This window comes from Plectropomus leopardus, chromosome 24, assembly GCF_008729295.1.
Source record: "Plectropomus leopardus isolate mb chromosome 24, YSFRI_Pleo_2.0, whole genome shotgun sequence".
NCBI lineage: Eukaryota > Metazoa > Chordata > Actinopteri > Perciformes > Serranidae > Plectropomus > Plectropomus leopardus.
This window is the reverse complement of record NC_056486.1, coordinates 15222772-15240566: the sequence shown is the minus strand read 5'-3', so window position 1 is coordinate 15240566 and position 17795 is coordinate 15222772. Positions and strand designations below refer to the sequence as shown.

General features: G+C 37.6%; 2 protein-coding genes across 2 annotated transcripts in view; both read left to right on the top strand.

Moving 5' to 3' along the window:
* Positions 1–3078, top strand: part of LOC121962617 (protein SON-like) — a 4213-nt gene extending 1135 nt beyond the window's left edge. The window contains exons 2-6 of the mRNA XM_042512829.1: positions 12–159; positions 263–331; positions 724–839; positions 1535–1636; positions 2407–3078. Coding sequence (XP_042368763.1) covers positions 12–159; positions 263–331; positions 724–839; positions 1535–1636; positions 2407–2484 — 513 coding nt within the window. The 3' untranslated portion in view covers positions 2485–3078. The remainder of the gene's footprint in view (positions 1–11; positions 160–262; positions 332–723; positions 840–1534; positions 1637–2406) is intronic.
* On the top strand, positions 2752–12292 carry gucy1b2 (guanylate cyclase 1, soluble, beta 2). Its single transcript, XM_042512827.1, is given in 17 exon segments — positions 2752–2775; positions 3432–3505; positions 3586–3680; positions 4602–4762; positions 5201–5300; positions 5501–5709; positions 5760–5856; positions 6104–6207; positions 6311–6412; positions 6694–6787; positions 7050–7246; positions 7892–8015; positions 8087–8235; positions 9247–9393; positions 10003–10157; positions 11051–11232; positions 12093–12292. Coding segments are annotated over 17 exon segments (2214 nt in total).
* Positions 12293–17795: the final 5503 nt, after the last annotated feature.

The window sequence follows — 17795 nt, the reverse complement described above, 5'->3', positions numbered from 1 at the left end:
GTCTCGCTTAGGACCAGTTCCTCAGGGCCGCTCCAGTATCAGGGGGTGTCGGGGAGTTCCTGATGAGAAAAATGGGCTGGAAGACGGGAGAGGGCTTAGGGAGGAACCGCGAGGGCACCGTGGAGCCGATCATTATCGACTTCAAGGTGGACCGCAAAGGTCTGACGCCACAGAACACGGGGCTTCCTTCTGTTGGTCGAGAAATTGCATTTTCTATATTTAGGAGATTTTAAAGTGCTTATATTATTTTTCTGTTTTTCAGGACTTGTTGCTGAAGGAGAGAAACCACAAAAGCAGACAGGAGGACTGGTGGTAACCAAAGATCTAATGGGTAAAACATCACAGCAAACACAATCACAGCATGTATTTAGAAAATAAAGTCATATATTATATTATGAGAATATATCCGTCAGATTCTGTTAATAAGAAAATATCAAATAAAACCAGAACTCTAATGTAAGTGAGGAAACACCAGAGGCTGAATACAACCAAAGAATAAAAAATAAAAATAAAACAATAATAGTAACAACAAAAAATAAAAGGAAAGGAAGTAGTGAAACTGCAAAAACATGCCAAAATGTATAAATAAATAGTCAGTATGTAAATGAAATTCAATTTAAAGCCAAACTTAAAAGGTAGGTTTTGAGTTGAACTTCTTCAGGTCATCTCTGTGGGACGTTTGTGCTCCCTTTCTTCTTATTGTGCCTTTTTATCCGTGCACAGGGAAGCATCCGGTGTCTGCTCTCATCGAGTTGTGTAACAAGAGACGGATCATGCAGCCAGACTTTGTAATGGTTCACCACAGCGGTCCTGATCACCGCAAGAACTTTCTCTTCAAGGTGGGTCACTTTAAATCTGTCTTGCTCCTTTTCATTATTTTAAGAAGTAAAATGTGCGTCTTACCCTTACTTCAGATCCAAGAGAGATAAACGACTCATGAAATCTAACCAAGACCTCTTTCATCTCAGTCCACCACTTCCCCTTCCTAAGTGGAATTATTTGGCAGAGAAAGAACTAAATGCAGAAATGTCAACGTTTGTGCCAAATTTTTAAAAAATTCCCTGAAGCTGTTCTTGAAATGTTGTGTTCACAAAAAGGGGACAGACGCAAGGTCATGGTAACGTTGATCTTTGGCCACCGAATTTAATCACTTTATTGTTTAGTCCAAGTGAACGTTTGTGCCAAATTTGAAGAAATTCCCTAAATATTTTCTTGAGATATCGTGTTCACTAGAAGGGGACAGATGAGAGGTCATGGCGACATCGACCTTTGGCCACCAAAATCTAGTCACGTCATTGTTGAGTCCAAATGGACGTTTGTGCCAAATTAAAATAAATTCCCTCAATGCATAGGTGGTTAGATATTGGTTAGATGTTGCACTCTCGTCCACACAAGAGCTTGAGCATCTTCTTTTTAATATAAGCGCATGAGGTTTGTTTGCCTCCCCTATTCTAATCTCGGCTCTCATTTGCAGGCTGTTTTGATTTAATGTAACCTCCGATGGTTAAATTGTGACATTTGACTTTGTCTCCAGGTCACAGTAAATGGAGTGGACTACCAGCCCCAGACAGCTAGTCCGAATAAGAAACACGCCAAGGCCATGGCAGCTACAGTTGCACTGCAGGCCCTTGGAGAGGTAAGACTGATCATAATAATACAAGCAGTTGTTGAGTGTCTCCAACAAAGATGGAGTATAATTCTATTTTTCTAAGTAGGTGCATGCAAGAAATAAATGCAAATAAAATTTTGGAAATTGTCATTAAAAAAAAATACAGAAATCAAATTTTGCAAATGGAGAGAGAGGGAAGGAGAGAGGACCTCAGTGTATCATAGGAAGTCCCCCCGGCAGATTAGGCCTATGCCAGCCTAACTAGGGGCTGGTTCAGGGCACACCTGTGCCAGCCCCTAGTAGGCTTCATGAAGTCTACTCTAAAGTGCGGAAACATGAAGGTTTGCAGTTGGAGACAGAGAGAGACAAGCTAAGTGTATCATAGGAAGTCCCCTAAAAGACTAGGCCAATATCAGCCTACCTAGGAGATAGTCCAAGGCAGGCCTGAGCCAGCCCTAGTTTAGCAAAAACTTTATCAAAGAGGAAAGTCTTAAAAACTACTCTTGAATGCGGAAACGGTGTCTGCCTGCTGGACCGAAACTGGGCGATGGTTTCACAAAAGAGGAGCCATCATCATTATATCATTCGAATAATCAGATCCTTTTGTCCTAAATGGCGATTTAGACGATTCCAGAGCAGGGTTAATGCGTCCTAATGTTTTTACTTAAACACAGAATTTGTCTTGCTTATCATTTAAAAAAATCCCGGTGTACATTTTAAAACTCTGTTTGTGTGCTTATCACGAAAGATTAACTCTATGCTTGTTTCTGTGCAAATGTGGTTTATTTTATCCTTAGGTTCCTGTTGATGGACCAGGACTTTACACTGGCCCCGTCTTCACCGCTGCCTCTACCGGTCCTTTGTTTTCTACATAGAAATCCACACGATAGTGAGACTGACTGAACCATTTCACTAAATTCTCTTTTCAGTTGCGGGACACTGACAGAAAGAGTTTCTCGAGTCCCGCTAAATAACCAGTCCATCATTTCCACTCGGTGACTTATTTATACTGTATACCGATGACACAGTGGTGTCTTCGTACGGAGGCTACCTAGGAATCCACAAATTCACACACTTAAGTCATGACTAGGTGGCAAATATATTTTTGCCAAGTTTTTAAGGATTTTAAACAACTCTCCATCATGAGAAATGTTGGTGGCATGTATGTATGTAATTATGTATGTATGTATGTATGTATGATAAAGTAGTGTTTCAGCCTGGTATTTATTAGCTGACCCGTTGTAGATGAGTTGTTCTACAGTGGGTTTGGTGTTGGTCGTGCCACAGCAGAGTCAAATCGGGCTGTTAAATGAAAAATGTATGTCTTGTTGGTCAATGTCCCTGGCATTACATTTGTTGCCAGACGTCCTCCTAACAATACGTTTCTCATACAAGAGACTGTTGCATTTTATGGAACTAACCGTCTAAAATTGTGTGAACAGAATAAAGATTATATTTATGTAAATAAATAAATGAAGCCACATCACTGCGTGTTTTTGGCACTAGTGCCTATAATCTGAACACTTGTATATCTGAACTCAGGTTGCACTAACTTGGACTCAAAAATAAACATGGTCAAACTGAGACAGATACCTGTCTACGCTCACAGGAGGAGGGAGTTTGTGTCTCTATAGACTTCTGTATACAAATGAGGCGGGGAAAAGGAGAGAGACACAGACTGACAGTGCAATATGAAGACCATTCGACATTTGCAGTCGTGGTTGATGCACTGCATAGGATTACACAAAAATGGTGAGTATTTCTTTGCATTTTGACAAGTTGACATTGAATTGAAATATTAAGATGTTTGAGTTCTTTGCAGTACGGCTTCATCAACAGCTGCCTGCAGTCTCTGGTGACAGAGAAGTTTGGCCAGGAGACCTGGGACAAACTGAGGTTTGGTCAATTTATGGTCATTTTGGTCATTTATGGTCAAATTGTGTACAAATTTAATAAGGATCAATTGTTTTTCATAGCTCTATATTAGGGATCCAGGATCCCTTCATGACTTATACGGTGTACAGCGATGTCTTGACCTTGAGTCTGGTGCAAGAGGCCTGTTCACTACTGGGTAAGACTGCAAATTCCATTAAATTAAGGTATTTGGTTTTATTTTGTAACCATTTCGGTGCTTGGCTTCCATTGCGTTCTGCTCTTATCAGACATTTTTTCATACCAGTCTGACATATTTTATTAAGTGTAGCCATGTTAGGACTGGATATGTGTTCTGCGCCAGTTTTGCACACAATATCGTCATAAAAGAAGCTTTTTATATTTCAAGAAGTTTAAATAAAAGACGCATTTGTAATAGTATTAGAATACATTTGGAAATTGATATAAATGATTAAATAAATTAGTGCATTAACCAGAGAACTTTTACATTGTAATTTACACAGCAAATATGTGGTTTTCTGTTGATGGAAAAATACATCATATTTACCGTGAATAATATTTTGCACAAAATGAAATCATGTGGCGTGAACTCCATGTGTGCATGTGTTAACTCAAGTGTTAACAACGTCCCCGATGAAATCCAACAAGTTACACCCACAAGGTGTTTTATGTGTGAATGCACAATCACAGCCTCAAAACTGAAAATTAAGGACATTAAAACATGTTTTTTTTTCTCCTTTTTTTTTCCTTTTTGTTTTGGGAATAACAGAATATGGCACTTACTTGTTAAATTTCACTTCCTTTTTTTTTGTTTTTCCAAACAATATCAGAAGAAAACAGTGGGCCCTTGAGGTCAGATGTGTAAAACCTAACAAGAATTGTTTATTCAGAGCATGCCAACAGGGTACAATACTCTTCCCAATGGGCTGATTATCTTGCCCGTACATATTTTTGGGAGTCTGCTGTAATTGAATTTCTGTCCTCACCAGTGCTGCAACAAAACAAATAGATATACAACAGATCTACAAAAGTGTGACAAGCTTTTATTTTGGTTTAACCCTTACCCTAAATTTGGTGTGTATGTGTTTTCATGTTTCAGATGTCTCTGCAGATGTATTTCTGAAGCTTTTCGGCGAACATTTCTTCAGTTTCTGTAAGCACTCGGGCTACGACACCATGCTTAGGACGCTGGGAGGAAACCTCATTGAATTCATTGGAAATCTGGATGCTCTCCACAGTTACCTGGCTCTGTCCTATGAGGTACGCTCATCAGCATCATTTATAGCCTTTGTACGGGCTGCAAAACACAAAAGTCTCATCTGAAAGTGTTAACCACAGACCTTATTTAAGGCTTCTGACCAAAAAAAATCCACTGACTTTGAGGCGAGGGAACCAGAGATGCTGAAATGCAAAAGGGTCAGATTTTAACTTCAGGAGTTGGTGAAGACCAAAAAAGAGTTGAAAGGGAGTACCCTTTAACCAGGTGGACGCCAAACCCGGTGAATTTTGCAATTTTGTCTAATCTTTGCAACTTTACCGCAATTTGGATTTTTTAAAACAGGTCAAAGCTCACGTCATTGTTGAGCTGCATGCGGCGTATTGATAACTCAGCCTCTGTCTGTTGATCATAAGACTAAAATCCATCTCATGCTTATTTTTATTTTTAACTTAAACTGAATCGCACTCTTTGTTTTGAAGGAGATGAATGCACCGTCTTTCCGAGTGGAGATAACAGGCGATGGGAAGATGCTACTTCACTACTATTCTGACCGAAAGGGCCTGTACCATATCGTACCTGGTAAGAACAACCACAGTCCCAAAAAAAATTCCCATTTGCAATTTAAGCGGAATTTGATGCTGAATTTACTCTTTATCATAGCAATGTGAATACCTTTCAACTAAACTTTTGCTTTACACTCTGACTTTTCACAATATCCCATCCACTGTTGCAAACTCCTTTTTATTCCTTTCTGCCCAAATTTTTTGACCTTGCTCCAGGTATCATTGAGGCGGTTGCCAGAGAGTTTTTTGACAGCAAAGTGACCATGGTGGTTCTCAACCAATCAGAGGAAAACGAGCGCACTGGGAAGAAGGAGCATGTTGTGTTTTTGGTCAAACAGACCAAAGAAGCTTGCAAGAAAAGAGACGATTCCAGTCATAAGGGGGTGGGTTTATGCACATGGTATGTTACTATACGTGTATAATATGTATATTTCTGATTCTTGGATCACCTTTGCTATGTGTGATTTTCCCTCAGGAGGCTTTTTTCCGAACAATGAGGGAGCGTTGTATATCGCTGGCTGGGAAGAAAAGCGCCTGGGACCTGATCAGAGCTGTGGTTCTACCAGATAAAGGTTCACTTTTTAAGTCTGTACTTAAAATTCTTGCTTTTAAAAGCCTTAGATCACGACCTCAGTTAGCAACCTGAATACCTACAGACATTAACTACATTTTTCTGAGCACTAGATGGCACTCTTTGGTCAACAAAGAGGTTCATGATGCCTCATTTGGCCATCACCACAGTCAACGTTCTTTGTTAATTATGAAGGGCAGCTTCTCTAACACTGATAACATTTGATTAAAAAATGATTTTTATTTCAGGCAACCTCCATTGCACCTTCAGTCCATGCTACCCAAAAAAACTGTGGGTGGAAGAGAAAGTTTTCTGCAATGCTTTTCCCTTCCATATTGTCTTTGATGAAGATGTAAGTCTCCATATATTTGTGTTTCGCTGCAGTATTTTTGGTTTGACTCAACTCATGATCTGTCTTTCTCTGTTTCTGGTCTCTGTTTTGGGCTGTCCATCAGTTGAAGGTCCGGCAGACAGGGGTGAACATCCAAAAGTTTCTTCCAGACCTCCAGGCCAGAGATGCTACGCTGGACCAATGCTTCACCATAATACACCCGCAGGTAAACACAGTCATAGATACAAAGTAGAGTAGAACTGAATCACATTTAGGGTGATCGCTGGGTTGCCCAAGGTCCTGATCTTATCCGGACATCTACAAGTCGTAACCAAAGGTTTTTTTTTTTTAAACTAAGAGGTCCAGTGTCCTTGGTTGAGTATATTAATATTTTAGCTTTCATTCTGATTGGTGGTCTGACAGTGAGGCTGACATGAAAGTTTCCTGGATTTCTTGAAGGTTTGTAGGCAGCAATAAACATGAATTTTCGTTGTCTCTGTCCCCCAGGTGACTTTCACCATTGAAAGCATCAGGAAGTTCATCAACAGTCAGTTTGTCTTGAAGAGCTACAAAGACAAACACACCACGCTCAAACTCAGAGGTCGGTTATGAGAAACGCGACCACAATACCCTTCATGAACGCACCACCCCACACTGTTAGCTGTTTTATAGACACGGGAACCAACCAAATCAACTTCAGAATCAAATGGTGTCTTTTTAGACTTGGGTGGAAAATCGGTAGGTACTTTAAACGGGGAATTATTCGACCGGTTCAGTGATCTCAACAGCGAAATAAGGCAGAAACACTGGCGATACCAAAAGAGAAAGGTTGCGCTGAAACGCTGTGTTTCATTTCTCTGCAGGTCAGATGTTGTGGATGGAGTCTCTCCGCTGCATGTTGTACCTGTGCTCTCCGAAGCTCCGAAGGCTCCAAGAACTTCAAGATGTCGGCCTCCACTTGGCCGATCTGGCCCAGCACGATGTCACAAGAGACCTGGTTCTCCTCAACCATCAACGTCTAGCAGAGATTGAGCTCACAAACCAGCTGGAGAGGAAAAAAGTAAGAACGCATCGTCTGCTCAGACTTTTTTGAGAGTCCTGGCCAGAGAGGCAGCCCAAAAATAAGAGTATTTAATTGAAGTGGCAGTACACCACTTAGGTCCAGACTGAAATATCTAAAGGACAGTCGAATGTATGTTTTTACAGTTACTGATGATTCACAGAGGATACATTGACCTTGATGATTTATCTTTACGGTCGCCAAAAGGTTGACATTTTGGGGTTTTAAGGGCCGTCCACAACAAGAGTAATAAATATTAAAATAACTAAAAATAAATAGTTTTAGAAATTGTCGGCCAATTGACAGTCAATCCTTTCCTAAAATGTCAGCACAGCATCATTAATTCTGATGTGTATTAAACAGGGTTATGACGGCTAAATTTCCCTTTGAAAACATGCATTTTTCTCATATATTTCTCTGGTATTTCCAGTATTTTAGTGTAGAAAATCTTACTGTTTGGTTATATTGTTGGACGTAGAACACTGGACTAGGACTGGGACAGTGGTAGAAATTAGTTCCCTGCAATGTAAGCTGAGTAACCGGGACAGCGTTTCTTGAGGGGTATATTTTTTCCAGTGTTGTGAGAATCAAACAGTAGGTGACCCCATTGTTTCTCCCTGTTTGTGTGCGTCTAACTGTCTCTAGGAGGAACTGAGAATCCTGTCACGGCACCTAGAGGCTGAAAAAGAGAAGACAGAGACTCTGCTGTACGCCATGCTGCCACGCCACATCGCCAATCAGCTCAAAGATGGAAAAAGCGTAGAGGCGGGTTAGTTCGTCCGTCGACCAGCTGTCTTTCTCCACGTATGTGTTTTATGTCAAAGTTTTCATCTTTTTCAGGGGAGTTCGAGGTGTGCACCATTTTGTTCAGCGACGTGGTGACCTTCACAAACATCTGTGCCGCCTGCGAGCCCATCCACATCGTCCACATGCTCAACTCCATGTACTCCAAGTTTGACCGACTCACCAACATACACGACATCTACAAGGTATTAGAAATTCCAGGCGTTTTATCAACCTCGCGTGTGTATTTCATCTATTGGAGGGGCCGCTTTTGCAGCAGCCCCATACATGTTTCTAGTATTTTGTGACATTTCTGGGATTTTAGGACGTTTCTTGGATTTTAGCATGTTTGTAAGATCTTCAGACATTTCTAGGTTGACACACTTTTCTAGGATTTATAATGCTTATAGGATTTTAGGACATTTATAGAATTTTATGTAATTTCTTGGATTTTGGACATCCCTCGGATTTTAGGATATTCCCAGGATTTCAGGACATTAATAGGATTTTAAGACATTTCTAGGATTTTGGACATCCCTCGGATTTTAGGATATTCCCAGGATTTCAGGACATTAATAGGATTTTAAGACATTTCTAGGATTTTGGGCATCCCTCGGATTTTAGGATATTCCCAGGATGTCAGGACATTAATAGGATTTTAAGACATTTCTAGGATTTTGGACATTCCTTGGATTTTAGGATGTTTCCAGGGTTTTAGGACATGTATAAGAGTTTTGAACATTTATGGGATTTTAGGATATTTCTTCATTTATTTATAGGTGTCTAGGACTTGAGATTATTTCTAGGATTTATAGGATATTTCTTGTATTTTAGCACTTTTTTGGATTTTAGGACACTGGGAGCTTAGCTGGGACCTCTGGCGGGGCGTGCAGGAGATCCTCCCTGGCCCTTTTTTTTTTTTTATAAACAAGTTATATCTTGATGCTGTTTAATGTACTGTGGCACCTTATGTATACTAGAAGTACAAAAACAGTTCCCAGTTTGAATCACAAAATGTTTGGGGGCCACGCAGCACCCTTTCAGGGGCCAGATTTGTCCTGTGAGCCATAAGTTGAGTATCACTGCTCTAAATTGTACATGGTTTTGATGGCAGTAAAAGATGAAATATTAGTCACAATCTGTTAAATTAAAGTATGTAAGTGTTCATGTGAATTTCACATTGCTAAATCAAATATTTGGCTTTATTGGTCCTAAAGGTGGAGACTATCGGTGACGCGTACATGGTGGTGGGTGGCGTTCCAGTCCCGACAGAGACCCACGCTCACAGAGTTGCAAACTTTGCTTTGGGTATGAAGATAGCTGCCAGAGAGGTCACCAACCCTGTGACGGGCAAACCTATACAGGTACGAATTTTTCATTATTTGTGAACTAACAAGTTTAGAGTCTTGTAAACACAATATCTCAATAAGACATTGAAATCATTTCCTCAAATTTGGCACAAACGTCCACTTCGATTCAGGGATGAACTGATTAGAATTTAATTATCAAACGTCAATGTAACTGCAACCTTAAGTCCACCTCATTCTCATAAAAGTGGTATCTCAAGGACACCTTAAGGGAATTTCCTCAATTTTGGCACAAACGTCCACTTCGACTCAGGGATGAACTGATTAGAATTTAATTATCAAACGTCAATGTAAATGCAACCTTAAGTCCACCTCATTCTCATAAAAGTGGTATTTCAAGGACACCTTAAGGGAATTTCCTCAATTTTGGCACAAACGTCCACTTGGACTCAAAGTCCAGTTAGAACCAGCTTCCAACCTGCATATGTCATGACACTGGGACACCCAAAGTTCTTCTAATCGTTATAAATGGACAATTTGGACCTTTTCCGACGTTAAAGCTCATTTTACCCTGTTTAAGTTATTCAGAAAATGTTACTGTGATTTTCTACGACACTATTTCACACTAAAGTGTATGTGCTGACCATGTGTGTCTGAATATTTTAGATCCGAGTGGGTCTGCACACCGGTCCGGTGCTGGCTGGGGTGGTGGGGGAGAAGATGCCTCGTTACTGCTTGTTTGGAGACACTGTTAACACGGCGTCCAGGATGGAGAGTCATGGAGTCCCTGACCACATTCACCTCAGCACTTCCACATTTAGGTGTGTGTGTGTGTGTGTGTGTGTGTGTGTGTGTACACAGGCCCTAAGACTAATCAACATTTTAAGGAGCAGCTGGAGACTCTTATTGCACAACTTTTTTTTTTTTTTAAATAATTGAAGTACTTATTTTCCATATAGAGAAAGGTAGGTACCCTTGAATTGGAAAACTTCAATAATAGATAAATTAATGAATTAATGATAATGATTGTACCACCTGTAGATGGGACTCTGCACTTTGATACATTTTTACCTATTATTTAGATTTTAATGTTTTGAATTTCCACATTTTACACATGCACAAATATCTATATGTGTGTTTACGTGTATTTGTACGTGGATATTTGCACCACCTACCACCTAATATTTTTGAATTGGTTTGGCACTTTAATATTTTACATGTTTTTACAGCACTTTTTATCATAAGCGCTTATATTTTATATCTTATATTTTAAGGCATGTATAATATACGTGTGTTTTCCTCTACATTTTTAAGCACTATTTTTTTACCATTTTTTTCTATCCAGAACAGGTGTATAAAGAGATATATGTGTATGACTATCAGAAAATTGTCATATTGCATGATTTCAAAATTCAAACACCCCTGGGTGTGAGACCAATTTTATCAATGCTAATTTTTTTTCAAAATTCAATTTTGATTTAAGGGATTTTAACCCATAAGGATTTTTTTTTAATTATTTTATTTTTATTTGATTACATTATGTTTTAAATTTTAATGGATTTTAACCTATTAATGATTTTTTTAATGTATTTTATTTTATATTTGATGACATTTTTTTATTTAACTTATAAGGGATTTTAACCTACTAAGTACTCATTTATTTATTTTTTTTTTAAAAGCTGTGGCACTGTCGTCTTATCGCTCCCCTCTGTAGTGAGCTGAAGGATGCTGGGTTCATCATACGAGAGCGAGGGCAGATTGAGGTGAAGGGCAAAGGCCAGATGACCACTTACTTCCTGCTGGGGAACCCATTGGTGTCAGAAGATTGCATCATGGGAAGAGAGGAAGGATGGGCCTGTCTTTATAAGGAGCACCTTTATGGCCAAAGCAAAAAAGGTAAAGATAGAAATGTATGAAATTTGAGATTTTCTTTCATTTTTTTGCCAAAAAAAAAAAAGATTTAAAGGTTTAGGGCTTCAAACTCAAAGCACAGGGACATTGGTGGTTTGTAAAAGCAACCCTCCAAGAGAGAAGCCTATTAATTTACGCACATATTATTGTGCAATGCTAAAATTATTACATTTAAGCCTGAATAAATTGGCTTGATTTCTGTCAAAAACATGGGAAGAAAACAATCTGTAATGATCCAAAAATTAGCAAGAAATTATCAAAAAAGTACAAGAAAAATACGAATTAATAATAAGATAATAATAATAATTAAAAAAAAAAAAGCAAAATAAAATAAAAAAAATAAACAAGGAAAATGACCTAAAAAAAAGTGCTTGAAAATTATGATAATCCATATTTTTAAATATGGAATTATGATGATAATGAGAAATACAATTTTTTTCCTTGATTTTTTTTTCCCTAGCTGTTTAAAATACTTTTCTAAATCTACTAATTTCTTGCAGTTTGTGGAACATTTTTTAAGTTGCACATTGCATTTTTTTTTTGATAGAAATTGCACCAATTTGCTCAGAATATTTTACAATCGTTGCCATGTTTCTCAATCATGCTCTTTTTTTAATCCCCTAGCACATCGTTTGGCTGTAAAACTTAAAAAAATACTAATTTCCTAAAGCAGCAGTGACGTTTGAGGCAACACATTTAGAAATGGTGGAGTGGAGCTTCACTTGCTGTGTATTTGGTGGATGTACGGACTTTAAGGAATAATAGATCACAAGATTTCAGGCGTGGGTGATGTTTTTTTTTTTTTTTTTTCAATCAAAAGTCTTAAAAAATTCCCTTTTATTCAGAGTCCAACACAGAGCCTGATGTGAGGACTGAGACTGAGCCAGGAGACACATTCTCAGATGGAGACATTGCGTCGGACCCCAGCCGATTAGACTCCGTCGCTCCTTTTGCCTGGGACATCACCGCGCCGTATGACACCGGCGACAACAGCGACAACACGTCAGCAAGCAATTTCAACAGTAGACTCTGTGTTTTATTGTGAGTCAGAATCTCTGAGCCTGAGTTTTGTGTTATACAAAACATTACAACATTACTTAAATTACAACAGCACTAACCCATACAAACATTTCACAAAACACTTTAATATTCACAAAACACTGCAGCTTTTCACAAAATACTGCAACGTTTCACAAAAAATACTGCAACATTTCAGAAAACACTGCAACATTTCAGAAAACACTGCAGCATTTCACAAAATACTGCAGAAAAATACTGCAACGTTTCACAAAATACTGCAACATTTTAGAAAATACTGCAGCATTTCACAAAATACTGCAACGTTTCACAAAACACTGCAACATTTTACAAAAATACTGCAGCATTTCACAAAAATACTGCAACGTTTCACAAAATACTGCAACATTTTAGAAAATACTGCAGCATTTCACAAATACTGCAACGTTTTACAAAATACTGGAACATTTTCAGAAAACACTGCAGCGTTTCACAAAATACTGCAACATTTTACAAAATACTGCAGCACGTTTCACAAAACACTGCAGCATTTCACAAAATACTGCAACGTTTCACAAAACACTGTAGCATTCCAGAAAATACTGCAGCGTTTCACAAAAATACTGCAACATTTCAGAAAATACTGCAACATTTCAGAAAATACTGCAGCATTTCTCAAAATACTGCAACGTTTCACAAAACACTGCAGCATTTCACAAAATACTGCAACGTTTCACAAAACACTGCAACATTTTAAAAAATAATACATTTTTCAAAAAATACTGCAACATTTCACAAAATACTGCAACGTTTCACAAAACACTGCAGCATTTCAGAAAATACTGCAACTGCACTGCAACATTTCACAAAATATTGCAACATTTCCGAAACACTGCAACATTTTACAAAATACTTCAATATTCACAAAACACTGCAGCATTTCAGAAAATACTGCAACATTTCCGAAACACTGGAACATTTCAGAAAATACTTCAATATTCACAAAACACTGCAACATTTCTCAAAATACTGCAACATTTCACAAAAACACTGGAACATTACACAGAATACGGCTGGACTGGTCAACTGCAGGGTTATCGTTGAATGCATCTACGGGCTATTCAGAGGGGTTTCGTTGTGTCTCAAGAAACAAATCCTCCGTAGCCCTCATGTTAACAAGTGTCTCCAAAAGCAGCAGGTTTGAATATTATGACTTTATTCTCATAAATAATGACTTTTTTTCTCGTTAATAATGAGTTTGATCTCGTTAATAATGACTTTTTTCTCGTTAATAATGACTTTTTTTCTCGTTAATAATGAGTTTTTTCTCGTTAATAATGACTTTTTTCTCGTTAATAATGACTTTAATCTCGTAAATAATGACTTTTTTTCTCATTAATAATGACTTTTTTCTCATTAATAATGACTTTTTCTCGTTAATAATGAGTTTTTTCTCGTTAATAATGACTTTTTTCTCTCGTTAATGACTTTTTTCTCGTTAATAATGACTTTTTTCTCGTAAAATGACTTTTTTTCTCGTTAATAATGACTTTTTTTCTCGTTAATGAGTTTAATCTCGTAAATACTGACTTTTTTCTCATTAATAATGACTTTTTTTTCGTTAATAATGACTTTTTTCTCGTTAATAATGACTTTTTTTTCTCGTTAATAATGACTTTTTTTCTCGTTAATAATGAGTTTTTCTCGTAAATAATGACTTTTTTCTCATTAATAATGACTTTTTTTCTCGTTAATAATGAGTTTTTTCTCGTTAATAATGACTTTTTTCTCGTTAATGAGTTTAATCTCGTAAATAATGACTTTTTTCTCATTAATAATGACTTTTTTTCTCGTTAATAATGAGTTTTTTCTCGTTAATAATGAGTTTTTTCTCATTAATAATGACGTTTTTTTCTCGTTAATAATGAGTTTTTTCTTGTTAATAATGACTTTTTTCTCGTTAATAATGAGTTTTTTTCGTAAATAATGACTTTTTTCTCATTAATAATGACTTTTTTCTCGTTAATAATGAGTTTAATCTCGTAAATAATGACTTTTTTTCTCATTAATAATGACTTTTTTTCTCGTTAATAATTAGTTTTTTCTCGTAATAATGACTTTTTTCTCGTAAATAATTTTTAAAAAAAATTCCCTTAATGTGGCCCTAATCCTCCGTCGTAGAATTGGATTTTAAAATACCTATAATTTAATTTTTGATATTTAATCTAAGAGCAATTTGAGATATGGTATCTACAATGAACACTGAATTGTTTACGTTAATAATGATTTGTGTGCCGTAACAATGACTTTTTTTCTCATTATGGATATGCTTTTTGATTGTAACAAGAATAATTCAATTTATTTATTTAGCATTTCATCTCATTGGTTTTTCCCTAACACTGGCAGTTCAAAGCTGTTTAGATGTAATTCCATCGAAGCTGAAATTGTCCGAGGACTGATCACTGTCTTGGCAGTATTCATAAAGTGATCAATGATGAATTCCGGCATTTTATGAAAATCTGTAGAACATATTTCATCATTTATTTGAAATCTGTAGAACATATTTCATCATAAAGGCTAATGTGACATCACAGCTACAAAACTCCCCAACACTCTAAAATGTGTTCCACAGTCTGTGTGTCTCTGTCTCTGTGCACACAGACACACTAGTGCAACAGAAAGGAGACATTAGCAGAGGGTCAGGAAAAGTGAAGTGCTACTTTGGTAGCTGCACTTTTTTATTTGTTGAACCCTGAAGCTAAAATATCCTATTAATTGGGGCTTACAATAGGGGTTGGTAGGGTGTCAACATCTGCAAAAGTGAAGTGCTACCTTTGTAGCTGCGCTCTTTTGGTTGTTGAACGCTGAAGAACCCTAAAGCTAAAATATCCTATTAATAGAGGCTTACAATAGGGGTTGGTTGGGGTGTCAACATCTGGAAAAGTGAAGTGCTACCATGGTACCTGTGCTCTTTTGGTTGTTGAACCTGAGGAACCCTGAAGAACCCTAAAGCTAAAATATCCTATTAATAGGGGATTACAATGGGGTTGGTAGGGGTGTCAACATCTGGAAAAGTGAAGTGCTACCTTTGTAGCTGCGCTCTTTTGGTTGTTGAACGCTGAAGAAACCCTAAAGCTAAAATATCCTATAAATAGAGGCTTACAATAGGGGTTGGTAGGGGTGTCAACATCTGGAAAAGTGAAGTGCTACCTTGATAGCTGCACTCTTTTAGTTGTTAAACACTGAAGAACTGAAGAACCCTAAAGCTAAAATATCATTAATAGAGGCTTACAATAGGGGTTCGTTGGGGTGTCAACATCTGGAAAAGTGAAGTGCTACTTGATAGCTGCGCTCTTTTGGTTGTTGAACCCTGAGGAACCCTGAAGAACTAAAGCTAAAATATCCTATTAATAGGGGCTTACAATAGGGGTTTGTTGGGGTGTCAACATCTGCAAAAGTGAAGTGCTACCTTTGTAGCTGCGCTCTTTTGGTTGTTGAACCCTGAGGAACCCTGAAGAACCCTAAAGCTAAAATATCCTATTAATAGGGGCTTACAATAGGGGTTGGTAGGGGTGTCAACATCTGGAAAAGTGAAGTGCTACCTTTGTAGCTGCGCTCTTTTGGTTGTTGAACGCTGAAGAACCCTAAAGCTAAAATATCCTATTAATAGGGGCTTACAATAGGGGTTGGTAGGGGTGTCAACATCTGGAAAAGTGAAGTGCTACCTTGATAGCTGCACTCTTTTTAGTTGTTGAACACTGAAGAATCCTGAAGAACCCTAAAGCTAAAATATCCTATTAATAGAGGCTTACAATAGGGGTTGGTTGGGGTGTCAACATCTGGAAAAGTGAAGTGCTACCTTGGTAGCTGCGCTCTTTTGGTTGTTGAACCCTGAGGAACCCTGAAGAACCCTAAAGCTAAAATATCCTATTAATAGGGGCTTACAATAGGGGTTGGTTGGGGTGTCAACATCTGGAAAAGTGAAGTGCTACTTTGGTAGCTGCACTTTTTTATTGTTGAACCCTGAAGCTAAAAAAATATCCTATTAATAGGGGCTACAATAGGGGTTCGTTGGGGGTGTCAACATCTGGAAAAGTGAAGTGCTACCTTGATAGCTGCGCTCTTTTGGTTGTTGAACCCTGAGGAACCCTGAGGAACCCTGAAGAACCCTAAAGCTAAAATATCCTATTAATAGGGGCTTACAATAGGGGTTGGTAGGGGTGTCAACATCTGGAAAAGTGAAGTGCTACCTTTGTAGCTGCGCTCTTTTGGTTGTTGAACGCTGAAGAACCCTAAAGCTAAAATATCCTATTAATAGGGGCTTACAATAGGGGTTGGAGGGGTGTCAACATCTGGAAAAGTGAAGTGTTACCTTGGTAGCTGTGCTTTTTTGATTGTTGAACCCTGTGGAACCCTGAAGAACCCTGAAGCTAAAATATACTATTAATAGAGGCTTACAATTGGTGTTGGTAGGGGTGTCAACATCTGGAAAAGTGAAGTGCTACCTTGATAACTGCACTCTTTTGGTTGTTGACCCCAGAAGCTAGAATATTTTTTTTTTGATAGAGGCTAAAATATGAATAAATAAAATATCTCAATTCAGAAACTGACCCTCTTTAAGTTAATTTCGCCAAGTGGATCATTTTAGTTCTGTTATTGATTAATTCAATTGATTTGTGAATTGATTTTGAATCTTCTTTTTGTTAAATTTCTAAAATGAACTGGAAGCCGGGATCTGTATCTGATCTGTATACTTTGTGTGATCATTTTGTGACTTTTTTTGTGATTTTGTGTCTCTTTGTGGTCATTCTGAGTCTTTCTGTTGTTGTTTTTTTGTGTCTCTTTCAGATATTTTTTTGTGTCTTGTCTTGTTTATCTTTCATGTCGTGACTTTTTTGTCATTTCTTTCTCTTCGTGGTCATTTCATTGTCTCCTTCTGGTTGTTTGTATTTCCTTGATGTCATTTCATTTCTTCTTTGTCATGTTGTGTCTTGCTACCTCTTTGACCCCTCCCCGCCCAAAGACGAGTGCAATTATGTCATATAACATTAGTCTCTATTTTAGACTCTCCTATAACATATTAAATAGAAGGATTATGTATTTTGTAATCAATTTAATATTATAAAGACAGAAAATACGCACTGACATAGTTAGACAACATGGTCACATGAATACTGTTACAACACACTCATTGTAAATAAATTAACATAAAAAAGCTCAAACAAATTATTGTAGAGGAAGACGGGAACCTAACTTGAAGGGAATATGGTAGTGACATTTTTTTCTTATATTCAATAAATTCTAAAGTTAAAACAGCATTTATGTGACTTTCTGAATGTCTGTATGAAGGTAATCTAATCAATCTGGTTCTCTGAGGATGAAATAAACATGAATCCCTTATCTGACAATGCATGTTTCTTGTTTCTTTGGGGAGAAAACCATGAGATTAGGAAATACATTTATCAGTGTTCTTCACCTTTAGCAAGTTTTGCAGTTGCACAAAGAGCGTCCTTTATTAAGTTGGGGTTTAA